General features: G+C 36.5%; 1 protein-coding gene across 1 annotated transcript; it reads right to left on the bottom strand.

The window, feature by feature from the left end:
- Positions 1 to 16,775: 16,775 nt before the first annotated feature.
- On the bottom strand, positions 16,776 to 18,033 carry LOC143560662 (mitogen-activated protein kinase kinase kinase ANP1-like). The gene has a single exon (XM_077048920.1). The coding sequence runs from the start codon at positions 18,031 to 18,033 to the stop codon at positions 16,960 to 16,962; it is 1,074 nt and encodes a 357-aa protein (XP_076905035.1). The 3' UTR covers positions 16,776 to 16,959.
- Between the last annotated feature and the right edge of the window lie 336 nt (positions 18,034 to 18,369).

The following is an 18,369-nucleotide window of genomic DNA, read 5'->3' as shown; positions in this document are numbered from 1 at the left end:
TAATAATAATAACTATCTTGTTAGTAGTAATAATAATAATAATAATAATAATAATAATAATAATAATAAGTTTTATAATAAGTTATGATATTAATAATAATGATCCCAAAATACTCTCCAAAGTCGGTTCAAGGGAGAATCGAACTTGTGACCTCCAAAACCTTATACCTAGATCCATTTTCGTTACAAACAGTTAAACTGAAAGTCACACACCTATCGATACCTGAATTTGAAGTCGGAGATGAAGAACAGAGGGTCACCGGAGTCGATTCCAGCCGCCGGAGGAGCGCCGGAAAAACGAAACAGAGAGAGAGGAGAGAGAGGGGGTGGAGAGAGAGAGAGAGGCGGAGAGAGAGAGAGAGAGAGAAGAGACGCGGAGAGAGAGAGAGAGGCGGAGAGAGAGAGAGAGAAGAGACGCAGAGAGAGAGAGAGAGACGGAGCACCGGGGGCCGGTTTTCCGGTCGCCGGAGGAGCCGAGGGAGGGAAGGAGAGGGCTCGGTTTTGGGTGAGGAAGGGTTACCGGGCCGGAAATGTGTACGGGAAAAAGGGGCTTGCCGGAGCCGCCGATCGCCGGAAATCGGCTGGGGGGGGTGGCGGCTGGGTTAATGTTGTTAGGGTTAGGGTTTTAGTTATAGTTATATATATATATATATATATATATATATATATATATATATATATATATATATATATATATATATACTTTAGTTATTTACATAAAGGCCCTCCAAGTTCTAAATATTATACGAAAGAGTATTAAACTTAAGAAATGTTAATATAGATTCGTAAATGGCAAGAATTACCCCTAAAATGTATAAACTAATTTTTGTGTTAAATGATCAACAATTTGTACACGCCTACATGACGGATTTTGATGAACTAAGTATATGAAAAATTAAAGATCGACTTAAATGATTAGTAAAAGTACCGGGTCGGGTTTACAATACAATACGGGTTCGAGGTATAATTTATTAAAATAAAACGCGAAAAATCGAAATGTTACACAAACGAATACAAATAGAACCCGAAATTTACGAATGTCACAAAGAAGGCTTGGTTTCCTTATTTCACTAAACCGTTTACTTTATATGTAGTAGTTTCTTAGATCCCATGACTTACGTTAGATAATGGGCAGTGGAGCTTCAAGGCACATGACAGGTACCCTACATTTGCTTAAGGATGTCAAATCTATAAGAGGAAGATATGTTGGATTTGTAGAAAATCGAGGACAAATTGTGGGTGAAGGAACTTTGTCAAATGGCACGGTGATGTTTGATAAGGTGAATTATATCACTGAGTTGGAGAACAATGTGTTAAGTGTCTCTCAAATATGTGATAACAAAAATTCTCAACTCATTTTACCTACAAAGAGTGTATGGTCTTGAAACCGGGGTTTAAGATTCCTGATAAGTGAATTCTGATGCGTGCTCCTCTAGAGAATGATCTTTATGTTCTCCACATGATATTGCTACTACTATTCTCGTACCGCTCAATGCTTTATCTCTAAAGCATCAGAAAAGGAGTCTATACTATGGCAATGGAGAATGGGTCATATTTAAGTGAGGAAGATAAATTGTCTTGTTCATAATCAACTTGTTGAGGGGGAAATGTTAAGGGATTTCATTTGAGTGAAGATTCTCTTAGCTGTAAGAAAGGAAAGCAAAACAAAAAGTCTCGTCCAACCAATATGGTTAACTCTATTAACTTACCGTTTGAAAGAGTACATATGGATCTTTTTAGTCCTGTTAATGTCAAAAGTATCATTATCGAACTCTATTTCTTAGTGGATACTGATGATTATTTTAGATTCTCCTAGGTGATGTCTTTAGATTCAAAAGATGAAACTTTTGATAGCTTGATGATCTTATTCTAGAAGTTGGAGATATTGTACAAGTTGCTGATCAGAATAATCTGAAGCGACAACGGGTTTGAGTTCAAGAACAATATAATGTTGGAGTTTTGGATTGTATGGAATTCTTCATGAGTTTAGTGCCCCTGCACTCCACAATAAAATGGGGTCGTTGTACGAAAGAATCGATCTTTGATTGAAATAGCACAAACCATGTTAGCTCATTCAAAACTACCTGTTAGTTTTTGAGCTAAAGTTGTGGCATTCGCATGTTGTACATTGTTCTAACTATTACAAAACATGGGAAGATTTGGGTCACCATGTACTACTCTTGATGCTGATGGTAAATTTGGTTCAAAATCTTTGGAGGGATCTCTATGGGGTATACTAGTCCTTTACGACGTGTATTTTTACTAAGCATAAATCGGACCGTGTAAGTACAACATGTGGTTTGTCAAAGATATACCACTCCAACGCAAAAACCAGGTGATGCATGGATATTTGAGTATGAAAATCTATGGAAATGTTTCAATATTCCATAAGAAGAGTTAACCGATGAAGTTGTTTCATTATTATATCAACAACAGCTGAATGATTGTCAAATGGAAGAACCTACGTCAACTATAATCCCTTCAACATAAGTTGAACCTTAAGATGCACATCAAGAAGAACCAATTTCTGATGCAATTCCTGAAAATACTCCTACTTTTGATGATTATAGAGAAGCACATGATGATATCATTGAATCCGTGATTCAATCTCCCACTCTAAGTTACGGTGAAATGGAGGTTGAAGAAAATGTTAAAAATCTTCAACAAGATGTGAGTGTTTCTACCGATGTCATTCCTGGAACCATGTCATACCATCCAGAAGAGAATATTATTGTAGATTTGAACACTAGAGTTCAAACGAGGCATCAGATTGATCAAAGCCTCGGGTGTTTTTATTTAAAAGTTTCTCCATTGAAAAATCGGTTCTCATTCGAATGTTTGGTTTCTCAAATCGAGCCGAAGACTTACAAGAGACATTGACCGAGGAGAGTTGGGTCAATGCAATGCAAGAGGAATTAAAATAATTTGAAAATTAGGTGTTTGGAAGCTTGTTGATCTACGCAAAGACAAAAGGAGTATCAACACTAAATGGGTCTTCAAATGCAAGTGAGGTGAGAATGGTATAATTGTAAGAAACAAAGCTCGGTTGGTCATTTTGGGTTTTAATAAAAGAGAGGGAATTGATTATAATGAGGTCTATGCACCAGTTGCCAAATACGAAGCGAGATCTTGATGATATTACACCACTAGAGATAGATGAGATGAATGACAATGATGATAATGTCAAGGATCAAGAGAATGCTGAACTTGAAAATGTATTTGAATATCTTTATGATTATCTTAATCTTGATAATGTTGAACCAGTTGAAGTAAATGAAACTGATGTAAATGAAGTGGATCAAGAAATGGAAGAATTATTTGAAAAGATTATTAACATTCCACCTCCAATTATGAAAGAAATAGGACCTTCTCATCCTGTTGATGATGATGAAGAAAGGAAGAAAATGAAGAACAAAGCCATTGATGAAAATGAAAGTTAATTGATCCCTTTGAATGATCAAGAGCCAACTTCAAACGACAACATTCTTGACAATGATGAAACTACTGTAAGAGCAAGAATGATTTATTAGCATATATTGAGAAAAATGTTTTGATGCAGATGAGCTGGCCCAAGCATTATATCATGGACCTGATCCATGAAGCAGATTGCAGGCCCAAGAGCAGCCCAGTGGAAGTACTTTTGGAGTTAATTTCCTTGTATACGTAATTTATTGACTTTATTTTTGGTTTGAGATTGTTTACTAGTGTGTGGCTATCTTTTAGCTTTGAAACTCTTTATATTTGGTCTTTTGTTTTGTGATGAACAGTTATTGAATTTTTATAAAGTTTATGCACATTGTGCTTTGATCCTGCTTGTTCTCTCTTGGTCAAACTTGATTTGAAAATGTTGAAACACGTATCAACACGTTACGAGCCAAGATCTAACCGCTAACACGATACATCAATACGTTAACTAACATGAGACGGATACGTTAAGGAATACTTTATAGATACTTTAATCGTGATTACATTATGGTGGATAAGTTATGTCTAGAGAGAATCTGGCATGGTAACGACACTTGAATAACCTAAGCACTGATCTCTACTTCATTGTGAATACGAACTGCCTATATATAGGCCAAGATCCCATTCGTTAACATCTCTAACGAATGGGTATTTCTATCACGATGAGCTCCCATTCGTTATATTTCCATAATGGATGGGGATTAACTTAGTGGATGAGCATCCATGATCTTTATATTTTCCTAACGAATGGGATCCTAATTTAACGAATAGCCTAGTCTATAACGATTGGACCCATTCGCTATACAATCCATAGCGAATAGCTATATTACATTAAACATAAAGACTAGACTATATCTAACTTATTCGATCGGCTACGGACACCAAATCATGCACTAACAGACTCCCCCTTCTCCGTACCTATCGAATGCTTTAACCTTGAACACTTTAATTGCAAATCATCAGTCAAAACACCCCCTTGACCGATGATTCTCGGGCTTGTGCAGATAGAAAAATCTCTAAATCTTTTCAGCAAACCAATAACTTGTAGCTTCTTATATTTGATCTCCCCCTCAAAGTAAGCAACTCCAGGTGATCATCCCGATCATCTATTGACATATGATATGGTTCGGTCTTTCAATAATTAGCTACAAGTCATCAGCTATCCATCAGCACCGGTAAAGCCAAATTATATTTACATTTGACCTCGTCACACATCTTCATGAACAACCCGATCATTCAACATCTTTCACTTCGGTTTTCCCTCTCTTGATAAGGTGTATCCCAAAGTAACTCTTTGAAGCTCTTCTACATCTCATTCGTTTAGATGCACTAATGTTTTGGACATATGATGCAGAGTTCCAACCTCTATTAATAAATCCTAAATAATCTGATTCTTCAATCCAATGACAAGACTCGTATATTCTTTAACAAAATCAACTCGTTCAAGAATTGTCCCATCAACAGAAGCAATCCGCCGAATACTTGTAGCCAACATAGTCAGGATCAAAGTCCATCAGAAATAAGTAAACGGACAGACACTCGTATCCTACATAATCAGGTTTCAATCTCGAACAAATCAATCATGAATCGAAGAACAACTACAGTCTTGAACTCAGTCAAACGTAGCTTTACTATCATAAATTACCACCCAAATTGCAATAATTTATCAAAAAACCCTTGCAAACATAGGAAGATACAAGCCAAATAAACCCATATGAATTTTTATCTCCCCTTTTCTTGACAAATTTAGAAAGGCCTTGAACAATCATCAAAACTCACAAACAAACTCCCCTTTAAATTAAACGTGGCCCCCTCGGTCAGTAGATACGCGTAAAAAGTTGGCCGAAAAATATGTCACCAAAATATACAAGAAGATTTCCCAATACATTAGAAATATCTCAAAAAACTACTTTTAAAAAAGTTTTTTTTAAAATACTCTTTTTTTAAATTTTTTTATTTTTTATTATTATTTTTGTTAAACTTAAATCAATAACGAATGAGTCTTCATTCGTCAACCAGTTTCTCATTCGTTAAAATAGTGTCCTCATACGTTAACCTTGTATCTTCATTCGTTACCCTTGAAAGAATGAGCCACAATCGTTATAAATTACTATCCTCATTCGTTAGAATAGTGACACGAATGACCATATACATTAATCAATCCACATTCATTACACATTTAACGAATGGAAACCACATTCGTTATAAAGTACCACACTCGTTCGTTAAAATAGTTGATAGAACCGAGCCTCGGTGCGGAAGCGTGAATATTATCGTTATTAATCAACGGTGTGGAGCTCGGTCTAGGGTTAGGATCGAATCTCACTCATAATCACTCTTGAAAGATAATAGTTGGACGTATGAGGTGTATTGGGAGAGAGACTGATTTGATTAACAATCAATAATAGGATGAACAATTGTAATCAAAACACAAAAGATAGAAATGGTATCATTAATATTAGCCGAATGATTCACACAAAGATGAAACACTCATACATACATTCATACATACAATCGATTAAGAAATTATCAGCCGCCACCGGGAGAGCTCATCCTGGAGGCGGAGACTCTCTCAAAGGGATAAAACCCTAGATCTCACTCATACACAATACAAACACTCATACTAGACAAATGAATAAAAACATCTTTTTATACTAGTCTAGCATGACTTGGTCTTCAAGCCATCCACCCTTGGTTGAGACCAAATAATGTATTTTTCACCCCCAAATTAATTCGAAGAATCGGTCTAAAACATAAGTTCCAACAATCTCCCCTTAGACCGATGCCATAGAATTTCTTCCATGATCACCTCATAACTCTTTGTCTTTCGTTGAAATTCTCCCCCTCACGTTAAGCTTCTCCCATTGTTCCTTTCGAATTATCACTCTTATACCACTTTTGGATATAGTTGTATGGGCATATGAACGAGGCTTTGAACTTCAAAGATCAACTTCAAGTAACAAGGTTATCACAAAAAATAAATAAACTCAATATGATCATCAAATAATCTTCAATTCTTCAAATCTGTTTCTTCCCTTGTAACTCATCTTCAAACCATTTCCTGAATCAAGATAGCATTCAACTCAACCATAACCCGTTCTTGACTGTTCAAGTGACTATTTCATAGGAGGTTAAACTCTACTAATCATCATTTCAACATTGTTGCTGGAGATGACTCTATCGTCTCATCCGTACTAGGAAATCTGAAAACTTACAAATGATGAAACATCTTTGACAAACCTTGGATTATTGATCTTGATCAACTTTTCCTTATCTTGAGTCTTTTACTTGATTTGAAGCTAACCATTTGTAATGAAATTCAAAGATTTTACTCCCCCAATTTCGTTGCAATTATCTTTAATAAATTTGTCTTCAAATCAAGTGTGGGTGAAGCAGTCTTGACCATCCTTATCAAGATTGTAAAAATCTGAAAATAAACATATTCATATGTTGGTTGACACTAAAAGTGATTAAATCCTTAAGCTTGGTCAACACTTGTTCTTGTAAAGCTTTTGATGAAGTCGTGAAATTGGATGAGGTTTGAATTCCATAAGCTTGTTGATGATTGGAGAAAAATTACCAAAATACCCCTGGTATATATCTTCCGTAGAGAACAGCTTGGTCAAACGGTCAACGGCACCAAAAATATCAAAATTTTCTTCAAAACTTTGAAATGTTTCACAAGCACAAACTTTCTGTTTCCTAGCACACAAACTCTTTTTCCTAGCACATAGTGTGCTTGGAAGCACAACACTTGTGATTTTTTTACGAGCACACAGTGTGCCCGGAAGTGTGCTCGGAAGTGTTTCACTTAGCACAAAGTGTGCTTGGAAACTTTCCTAACACAAAGTGTGCCCGGAAAGCACAAAGTGTGCTCGGAATCACTTTCCTAGCACAAAGTGTGCTTGGAAACTTTCCTAGCACAAAGTGTGCCCGGAAAGTACAAAGTGTGCTTGGAAGCATTTTCCTAGAACAAAGTGTGCCCGGAAAGCAAAACACTTGTGATTTTTCATTTTTTTCATTATCACACAAGTGTGCCCGGAAACACTTCACTAGCACAATGTATGCCCGGAAGATAAAAGATAGTTTTCTTGAGAAGACCAAAGATATGCAAGGGGTTACTCGACACTGGAACTTGATGTGCCCGAGATAAAGTGTGCCCGAACCAAAAGTTGTGCTTGGGCAAAACACAAACTGTGCACGAAGCAACACTTAACCATTATCATTACTCGAGATCAATCTTATATGTTCATTGTGTACCCGGTACGTCAAAAATTCATTTCTGCAACATCAATCACTGATTTACCCTTGCATAACCTGCTTGAATATTCACTTTGCATTTTCTACAACAAACAATGATAATATTGCCTTTAGTACCTATTCATTCTTGACTTGTACCTTTCATACCAGTTTGTACCAACGACAACGTTTTCCAACATACCATATCCTGTTTGTGCAGCACACTTGTCAAAACCAATATCGAGCAAACAAAACCCTAATTCTTTTAGATCGAAAAATAGTTCCGAAATCTAAAAAAGAATCGATGAGCAATATCCAGGTCATCTCGAAACAAATAAAAGAAATCTATCTTCAATCTTATCCACAGCCTTTTCAGATCTGTAAATCATCAAATGAACAGAGTTGCCCCAAAACGAGCCAAATAACACAGTTACATCAGATCTGGACCATTCTGACCAAATAAATATGAAATTGATGTTGGATCTCTAAACAAGTCATCAACCCAAACATCAATCCATTAAATTTTCTCCGAATCATCAAATAATTTCAAAACCTCCAAAAGTACTTTCAACGAACTTCATCGTTTAACGTCCATGGTGGATTCAAGAGCGAAATAAATCAGTTCAGCGGTTAGTCTGAATGATTCGGTAACCCCGCTCTAATACCAACTGATAGAACCGAGCCCCGGTGCGGAAGCGTGAATATTATTGTTATTAATTAACGGTGTGGAGCTCGGGTCTAGGGTTAGGATCGAATCTCACTCATAAACACTCTTGAAAGATAATAGTTGGACGGATGAGGTGTATTGGAAGAGAGCCTGATTTGATTAACAATCAATAATAGGATGAACAATTGTAATCAAAACACAAAAGATAGAAATGGTAGTATGATTAATATTAGCCGAATGATTCACACAAAGATGAAACACTATACATACAATCGATTAAGAAATTATCAGCCGCCACCAGAAGAGCTCATCCTGGAGGCGGAGACTCTCTCAAAGGGATAAAACCCTAGATCTCACTCATACACAATACAAACACACATACTAGACAAATGAATAAAACATCTATTTATACTAGTCTAGCATGACTTGGTCTTCAAGCCATCCACCCTTGGTTGAGACCAAATAATATATTTTTCACCCACAAATTAATTCGATGCATCGGTCTAAAACATAAGTTCCAACAATAGTCGAACGAATGAGGTCTCATAAGTTAAGGATCACATCCGCCTGATCCAATAACGAATGAGCCCACATTCGTTACTCCCAATAACTTAAACGCATTCGTTAATCTCATTAACGAATGGTCGTCATACATTAACGATTGGCCATCATTAGTTAATCACCTGTAACGAATAGCCTTCATTCGTTAACCAGCCGTAACGAATGGCGACAGTAACTTAACGAATAAGCAATTAAATCTGTTACTTTCACCGGAAAAGCGTGAATCATCGGAAAAAAACAGTTAGATCGCTGAAAAACGTAAATCTCGCCGGAATATGCATATTTGAACTTCATCCATGGCAGATTCATCAAAACATCATGATTAATCATTAAACGCACACCGAATGTTCGGATTTTCATCAGGATCATGAATCAATCATGGGATTGAATTAACATCCACCAAATATTCATTAATTAGATCCAACGGTAAATTCTTCAACAATGGTGTATTCTTCAGTTCACCATAATAATACAACAAATTGCATAGGATGCTTCGTATTTCATCAATGAAGACGAATCTACCATTAATTTCAACATTCATACATTTAATATTCTTAAAATTGATTAAACAATGATCAAACCTTGAAGAACACGAAGAACACCATCTCATATCGTAATTATACATTAAATTGATGTATCACGAGCAACCGTCTGCTATGATACCACTGTTGAAACATGCATCAATACATTACGAGCCAAGACCTAGCCACTAACACGATACATCGATACGTTAACTAACACGAGATGAATATGATAAGGAATACTTTATAGATACTTTACTGGTGATTACATTATGGGGGATAAGTTATGTCTAGAGAGAATCCGGCATGGTAACGACACTTGAATAACTTAAGCACGGATCTCTACTTCATTGTGAATACGAACTGCCTATAAATAGGCATAGGTCCCATTCATTAACATCTCTAACGAATGGGTATTCCCATCATGAATGAGCTTCCATTCTTTATATTTCCATAACGAATGGGGTTTAACTTAACAGATGAGCATCCATTCGTTATATTTTCATACCTAATGGGCTCCTAACTCCTGTGTCGAGTCATGAAGTACGGAGTTTCCATGGTTTAGCTTCTTTTTATTGGTGATTCATTCGAAATTTTGGTTCAATTGTGGCCCAAATAAATTATTATCTTAATGGAAACACATTTGTTTGGACTCTCGCGGCTAAACACATATGAAGAATTAAAGAAACGTGTTACCTAAGCACCAGTGCTCGCGTTACCCAACTTCTAGATTGCCTTTCATTACGAATGTGATGCTTTTGGACTCGGAATTGGTGGTTTTCTTAGTCAAGATGGTGGGCCCGTTTCTTTCTTTAGCGAAAAGTTAAGTGACCCGAAACAAAAATACAATATATACGACAAGTAGTTCTATGCAATTATCAAGAGTCTCAAATTTTGGCGTCATTATTTATTACCGGGTAAGTTTATTTTGTATTGGCTCTGTGTTTTATTAATGGCCATCATAAGTTGAACCCGCGTCATGCTAAGTCGATCGAGTGTTTGCAAAATTTTTCGTTTGTTATTAAACATGAAGCAGGTTCAACTAATATCGTTGTGGATGCCTTAAGCTGGCAGTGGGAACTCCTTAATCACTAAAGGTTCAGGTCGAAGCATTCGACGCGTTTCGGGCCCGTTGCTTTCTTTAGCGAAAAGTTAAGTGACCCGAAACAAAAATACAGTATATACGATAAGGAGTTCTATGCAATTATCAAGAGTGTCAAATATCGACGTCATTATTTATTATCGGGTAAGTTTATTTTTTATTGGCTCTGCGTTTTATTAATAGCCATCATAAGTGGAACCCGCGTCATGCTAAGTCTGTCGAGTATTTACAAAATTTTTCGTTTGTTATTAAACATGAAGCAGGTTCAACTAATACCGTTGTGGATGCCTTAAGCTGGCAGCGGGAACTCCTTACATCACTAAAGGTTCAGGTCGAAGCATTCGACGCTTTTCGGCGCCTATACCCCGATGATCCAGACTTTTCGGCACTATGGAAATGTTGTAATACATCTCCCACAAAGATATTCTATTCATGATGAGTTTTTATTTAAAGGTAATAAAGCATGTGTCCCGAAGAGTTCATTACAGGATGCTATTATTTTGGAAAGCCATCAAGGAGGATTAGCAGGTCCTTTCGGGATAAACAAAACCCTTAAGATGGTACAGGAGCTTTTTTATTGGCCCAAAATGGCTGCTGATGTCGCACGCATTTTTGATTGTTGTAGAATTTGTCATGTCGCCAAAACTCACCACTCCAATGCCGGTCTTTATGCTCATCTTCCTATTCCGGATGGTCCTTGGGAGGACGTTAGCCTCGACTTTGCCGTGGGTCTTCCCCGAACTCAACGTCAGAAAGACTCAATAATGGTGGTTGTTGACCGTTTTTTGAAAATGGCAAATTTTGTTTTCTTGTGGTATAACTTATGACGCGAGTCAAATTGCTGGCCTTAATTTTGCTGAAATTGTTAAGTTACATGGGGTTCCCAAGTCTTTGACATCCGATCGGGATGTAAAATTTGTTGGTCACTTTTGGCGGACATTATGTAAACAGTTGGGTTCACGTCTTCTTTTTAGTAGTTCACATCACCCTCAGAGTGACGATTAAACTTAAGTCACAAACAGGACCCTAGGAAACCTTCTTAGGAGTGGGATTTGGTGCTTCCTCAACCCGAGTTTGCATATAATTGGTCCTCACTTCAGTCCACTGGCATGAGTCCTTTTCTGGTCGTTTATGGTCATAATTCTTTCACTCCTCTAGATCTTACACCATTGCGTACAACTGAGCATTTTAGTACCGAAGGGGAGGAAAGGTTAGCTCAAATCAAGTTAATTCATAAACATGTGTGTGAACAGATTGAGAACAATAATAGTTTATCAACGACACGAAAATGTCCGGAGAAAGAAAATGATATTTAATGAAGGGGATTTGGTGTGGATTCATTTGAGTAAATAACGTTTTCCTACAGGGTGTGCTAGTAAATTACAACCTCGTGATTGTGGTCCGTTTAGAGTGTTGAAACGCATCAATGACAATGCCTATAAAATTGATTAGCCACAACAGAGTCTCCACGAAATTCAATGTTGCTGATCTCTTACCTTTTGTTCCCGAGGACGATGACCTGTTTGACTCGAGGACGAGTCCTTTCGAAGAGGGAGAGAATGTTGCGGATGAGTTGGACCAAGCCTTTGATCATGGACCTAATCCATGAATCATATTGCAGGCCCAAGAGCATCCCAAGTGGGAGTTATTTTGGAGTTTCCTTGCATACATATTTTATTTACTTTATTTTTGGTTTGAAACTGTTTCCTTTTGTGTGGCTATCTTTTATCTTTGAACTCTTTATATTTGGTCATTTATTTTATGATAAACGGTGATTGAATTTTTATAAAGTTTATGCACATTTTGATTTGATCCTGCTTGTTCGCTCTTGGTCCAACTTGATTTGCTAAGAATTTGCATCATGTTTGATAGAGATTTCTTGAATTTGATGCTATCTGAAAAGGAAGTTTATGAACAGAGAACTATCCTTGAGCAAATAGAGCTTGAAAACAAATTGATGGAATAAGATAATCAAGAAAATGAATAAGAAATACCTCAAGATGTTTTTGAGTCCTTATTCAAATTGAGGAATGATGAAGAGTTGGAGAAGGATGCCAAAGAAAATTTGGAGAATGTACTTGAGAATGTCATCATGGCATTTGAAGACAAAAGTTATAATGTGATAGTTGAGACTAAAACCATTCATGAAAACCTTGAAAAGTCTGCTAACACAACATGTGAAACTAAAAAGGAAGTAACTGTGATTGAAGATAATAAGAGAAGACTGCTGACACTCAACTGGTACTTGATATTGATTCTGAAAAGATCACTGAGGAGTTCAACAGAAAACTGGCAGAAAAGATGATTAAAAAATTGGTAGACAAGATCTCAGAAGAAGAAAGAGCATGGCCTATGAAGATTGTTAGATATGTAAGGAAGAGAAAAAATGTCAACTTTAAATGTACCTGTTAATGAAAATGCAAAGAGACAAAAATCAGATGATTTAAAGGACAAGGTGGGAAATGAATCTAAAAAGAAAAGTGATAATATGGAGAAAGGGAATGAACAAGAAACTGAAGAAGTACCCTTGAATCCTACACCTATAAGGCATTTTAGGCCTGGTGATGATTTTACGTGTGTACACATTGTAGTTGATTATTCTGATGAGACTGAAAAGGAGAATGGAAAAGATAAAGACGATGTGCCTTATTAAAATGAACCACAAATTGGTGCATTAGATGATTTGGAAGATGTTGACGAAGATGATGAGAAAGAAAAGGAACTAGAGATTGAACATGATTCCCCTCAAATTCATATGCCAGATCAACATTTTAAAAACATTAGAGCAAGAATGCAAGAGATAAAACGAGAAGATCCAAGGATTCTGTCCTTGATAAAACATGGAATGGAATATAAATAAATCAAAGACCTAAATGATAATGATCTTGAGTATTTGTTGAGCAAGAAAAGTCAAGAACTAGAGAAGAAAAGAGATGAAGCAAGCAGACTACTTGAACATCAAATTGAATTTTTGAAAATATGTAACTATGATCCAGAAAGAGTAAGGAAACTGAACACAAAAGAGAGAACTAAACTTGTGTTTCTTGAGCAAGAAAAACAAATAAATGAAACTACTAGGATAGAGTAGGAGAAAGCAAATGAAGAAAAGAAGAGACTAAAAGAAAGGGAAAGAGCCCTAAAGAAATATGGTAGAAAATTTGGTTACCTGGTTGAACATGGATATAGATTTGAGTTGTGGACTCTATGACAAGAAAAGAAATTGAAGCAAAGTTTTAGTTTGTAAAAAAATGACTGTGAAGAACATGTGATTGCTCAACAATTGAAAGAAAGAAAAGAAAAAGAAAGACTTTAAGCTGAGAAAGTCATACTTTCTAAAATTCAAAAAAACTGGTTGAAAAAATTACTATGCGAAAGAGGAATAAGTGAAGAAGACTTCAACAGCCTCAGAAACTCTCTAAAGAAAGAAATATACGAGGTTGAGTTGAAAAACCACAGAGAAGAAATGTTGAGACAAAAAGAAGGTACCACGAAGAAGTCAAAACCTTCTTCTACCAATCCAAATTCTGAAAAGAAAAGAAAAAGGGAAGAAGTAAAGGAAGATGAAGTTTGATTATTCCCTAAAGACAGATTGAATATTTTGAAAAGAATTATGAATGTTAAGGGAATGTCTGATGATGAATTCCATCAACTGTCTAATGGTGAATTGAACAAAATCTATAAAAGGGAATTAAAGATTCACAATGAAGAATTCGAGAGGTTACAACGGACTTCTCATGAGCCTGTTGTTGAAGAATCAGAGCAGAAATTTGATAAAGAAACAATGGAGATGGTAAAGGTCCTATTTAAAGGGGGCAGAGGATCATCTATCATTATTGATAAAATCTAAGAAAGAAATTTGGAGTTTGTATGAAAAGAAAGGTTACTTAAGGAAGTCATATTCCTCAAGACCATCTACTTCAAGAGCACCTATTCCTATACAAGATCTATGGAAAGAAAAGAACAACGTCCAGATAGTGATGTGGACATACCAAAAGATATGTTCTATGACGCAAGAACAAAGACCTTAAAGGTGTTCATGAAAAGTGGTAAATTAAAGACTATAATTTTTAAGGATGACTTCCAGAGAGTTCATTCTTGAGCAATTTACTGAGATGGCATATCTGAGATTAGATGACTATCAAAGAAAAGACATATTTGCACGACAACAATAAAATGAGTTGTCTAAGTACCTCAGAGATCAACAAAGAGTTGGACTCCCTTTACTCAAAAAGAAGAGAAGCATTTCACCGAAGCTGAAAAGAAAAGAAGACAAAAAGGTTAAGTGAGATCAGACTAGCCAATCTCTCTCTCTCTCTCTCTCTTGATAGGTCAAAGAAACTAAGCAATCCTTATGCTCCAATGAAACATTGTATAAAGGTGAAGAGGGATATGCGGATTTTAAGTTCAAGGGTGAAGAAAAATGGAAGAATCCGCAAAGATCGTGTATGAAAAGATGACTGATAATATTCTTCTTAGAAATTCTGATGGTATGCTTCTAGTGATGATTGAGAATGACTCTGAATTGGAATACCTGCATGTTGAAAACTTAACTGACATCATGAAATGGAATTTACCAGAAGATCATCCATTCCATGTAGAGATTAACATATTCCAGCAAAGAGCAGCTTCTATTATAAATCAGAGAATCAACAAAGAGAGAAGAAGAAGAATCTAAAATGAAGATCAGGTAATAAAACTGTAAAATACTATCTTTTAATAACTTGTAACTTTATTTTTTTATGTTTATGTCTTATGATTTGAATTGATTTGTAATGCCCTTTCTAATACTTCTCCTTTAAGTAATGTAATTTTATGCTTTTACGGATTTGATGTGCATGTTGAACCAAGTGTATGTAATCTGAATGTGTTTTGGTGCATCTGATTTTGTTCCAATCTAGGGGAAGATTGTTGGGTCAAGAAAATTGATAAGGAAAGAATGGAATCTTCTCAACATCCTCAAAAAAAGCTAAGTATGTAACTTGAGTAAACCCAGGCACTTCGAGCAAGGTTTTTACTAATCAGAGCAAGATATCTTATGCGAGTAAGGTTATGTTCAAGAATTCTTCTAAGTATGAGCTTCGAGTAAGTTGCACTTCGTTGAGCAAGGATATTCTTCTAGCAAGCACAGTTTGTATCCGAGGATCCAAGCAAACTCTTGATATATCTAAGCTTAAACCAAGTTTACAAGTAACCTGGTGGGTCGAGCACGGATAAAATAAATATGGATCTCAAGTACACTTGAAGGGAGTTATTGGAAATTATACTTGGTGATACTCCAGGTATAGTTCAATCTCGAGCAAGCTCGGTACCCGAGTATACTTAGTTTGTTCAAATAAGTCTAAGCCTAAATTGAAGAGATCAAGGAAGAACTAGTTTGCTCATGGGATATTTCTAAGAAAAGTTTAGATATATCATGAAGATTGAAGTCTGCTTATGAAGAATATTTTCTTAGAAAAATATTCTAAGTGTGCTTGAAGAAATGCTCCGAGCACACTTGAGGATTACCATGTCTACTCGACAAGGATTAATTTTACTCGAAGACATGTTTTGACACTTGTGTTTATTTTGAATATGTTTTGTAATGATTAGGGTTTCTAGAATGAATGTCAGGTGGCCAAAAAAGGAATATGATGTCTCATTTATGATAACGGCCTCTTACACACCTTTTGAGAACCCACTGTTTATTCTCTCTCTCACAGGGCGCTGTACCTGACATTCTTACTTGAAACCCTAAAAGTTTTCTGTTGTACGTTTATGATTAGTTAATATGATCGAAATTTTTTGAGTTGATCGTGTGTTTGTCTTTTTAGTATACTTACTATTATAAGCAACATCATGATACTAGCTAATTCCGTCGGCTATTATCAAAGGGTCTTTACATATTCGTGTTTCGGGAGTGTTCTTGTCGATTAAGTTGTTTCTGTTGTACGTTTATAATTAGTTAATATGATGGAAATTTTTTTGAGTTGATCGTGTGTGTCTTTTTAGTATACTTACTATTATAAGCAACATCCTGATTCTAGCTAATTCCGCCAGCTATCATCAAAGGGTCTTTACATATTTGTGTTCCACCGGCTATTAACAGGTCTTTTTAGTATACTTACTTTTGCTTGAATTGTTGGTTGTTATTGATTACAAAAGAGAAAGGAGTATTAAAGGGTCAGTTGTCGATTAGTTGTAACCATTAACATCGTACCAAGAATATCGTATAGATTGCATGAAAATATAGTTATTCTTGTTTTTTGATTTTTGTATTTATCTTCAATCGTACGGATACAACTACTTAGAGAACTTGGTAAGTAATCTATTTCCTTAGCTGTACATTCAGTTTCCAAGCCAACACATAAATCTAATCCTACACAATCATACATCTCAAACATCAACTATAGAAACAATATTTCTTTCTAACTCCTAACCGTGAACCATTTTTCTTGTGACACCGTCTCATTTTCCGTACATTGCTTTCGCGATGACCCTCTCTTTTCATAACGCCTAACTGAAAACGGTATTTTACTTGCTATCTTCATCTCCTCCGACCCATCCGACTCGTAACCTTCATCATCAAGCCCGATATCCAGAACACTCAATGGCGAATACATGTGATCATAGAAGTGTTTTTGTTGTGTGCTTTTACCATCCGCTGAACCATTAAGGAACGGATGCTTTATAAGATCGTCGACTGTTGATCTCCTTTCCGGTATCCTCACCAAACACTTTTTAAGAAAATCCAAACCGTCGTTTGAGAACCCTTTAGGAAACGAAGGCCTCTCGTTACTTGATGCAATCTTTAGCACCACAGCCATTAGATTTGAGGCCCCGAGCTCACCCCAAGGAGTTTTTCCCGTTGCCATTTCAATAACTGTGCACCCTAAAGACCAAATGTCAGCCGAGAAATCTATTCCCTCGTTTCTGAGGACTTCTGGGGCCATCCACAATGGGGTCCCACGAAGGGACCTCTGATTGGTGGGCCCCGTATTTGATTTTGGCTGTTTTGCACAACCAAAATCTGCCAACTTTATATTCCCTCGTGAACCCAAAAGCACGTTTTGAGACTTGACATCACCGTGTACAATTCCTATATCATGGAGATACTTTAAACCTTTCAGGATTTCTCGGGTATACACACGAACGACTTGTTCGTCAAGCTTTCCTCCAAGTTTTTCCATGACGTCACTAAGACTTCCGGTGGCCATGTACTCGATGAAGAGATTTATTTTCGGATGCCCGTTCTCCCCAAAAGAAACGTGTTTCCCAAGGCATTGTACAATGTGAGGGGAATCTAGTGCTTCAAGAATCTTAGCTTCATTCTCAAGGGACTGATTCCCTTCATGAGAATCAGAAGATTTCACCACGAAAAGCGAGCCATAAGATTTGTTGATTGCCAAATGAACAACCCCGAACGAACCCGATCCAATCATTTTCCCACGATCCCATTCTCCGGGCAGAAAAGATGATGACAACTCGCCATTTCCGGACATTTGTTCTTGTTATTCCACCTCTTCTTATAACTTTGAAGATTGCTTAATCTCTTGAACAACTTCAAAGAGAAGAAGATAGATTTACATATATGTAACAAATTAGGACATTAAAGATGATCACCTTAATAATTAAAGCTTCGAAATAAGGGTAGGGGCAGGCCGGCGTTACATGAAAGGTGGACAACCTACGGTGATGGAGCGGTCTCCCGGTTGCTGGAAACCGCCCTCACTCACTGGCCTGTGAAAGTTTTGGTAATTTGTTCTACAAATTGGATTGTGAAGGAGGACAGAGTCAGAAATGATTGTATCTATAGATTGCGTCTATATATCGATTAG

This window comes from Bidens hawaiensis, unplaced genomic scaffold (assembly GCF_021521415.1).
Source record: "Bidens hawaiensis isolate Kalapana, Puna unplaced genomic scaffold, B.hawaiensis_p1.1 tig00020419_1, whole genome shotgun sequence".
Lineage (NCBI taxonomy): Eukaryota > Viridiplantae > Streptophyta > Magnoliopsida > Asterales > Asteraceae > Bidens > Bidens hawaiensis.
Note: the sequence above shows the minus strand (reverse complement) of the source record. Positions and strands in the feature narration are given on the sequence as shown.

What these genes read in the sequence shown, in the direction of transcription:
- LOC143560662 (XM_077048920.1), bottom strand. Translation starts at nt 18,033, where the DNA reads ATGTCCGGAAATGGCGAGTTGTCATCATCTTTTCTGCCCGGAGAATGG.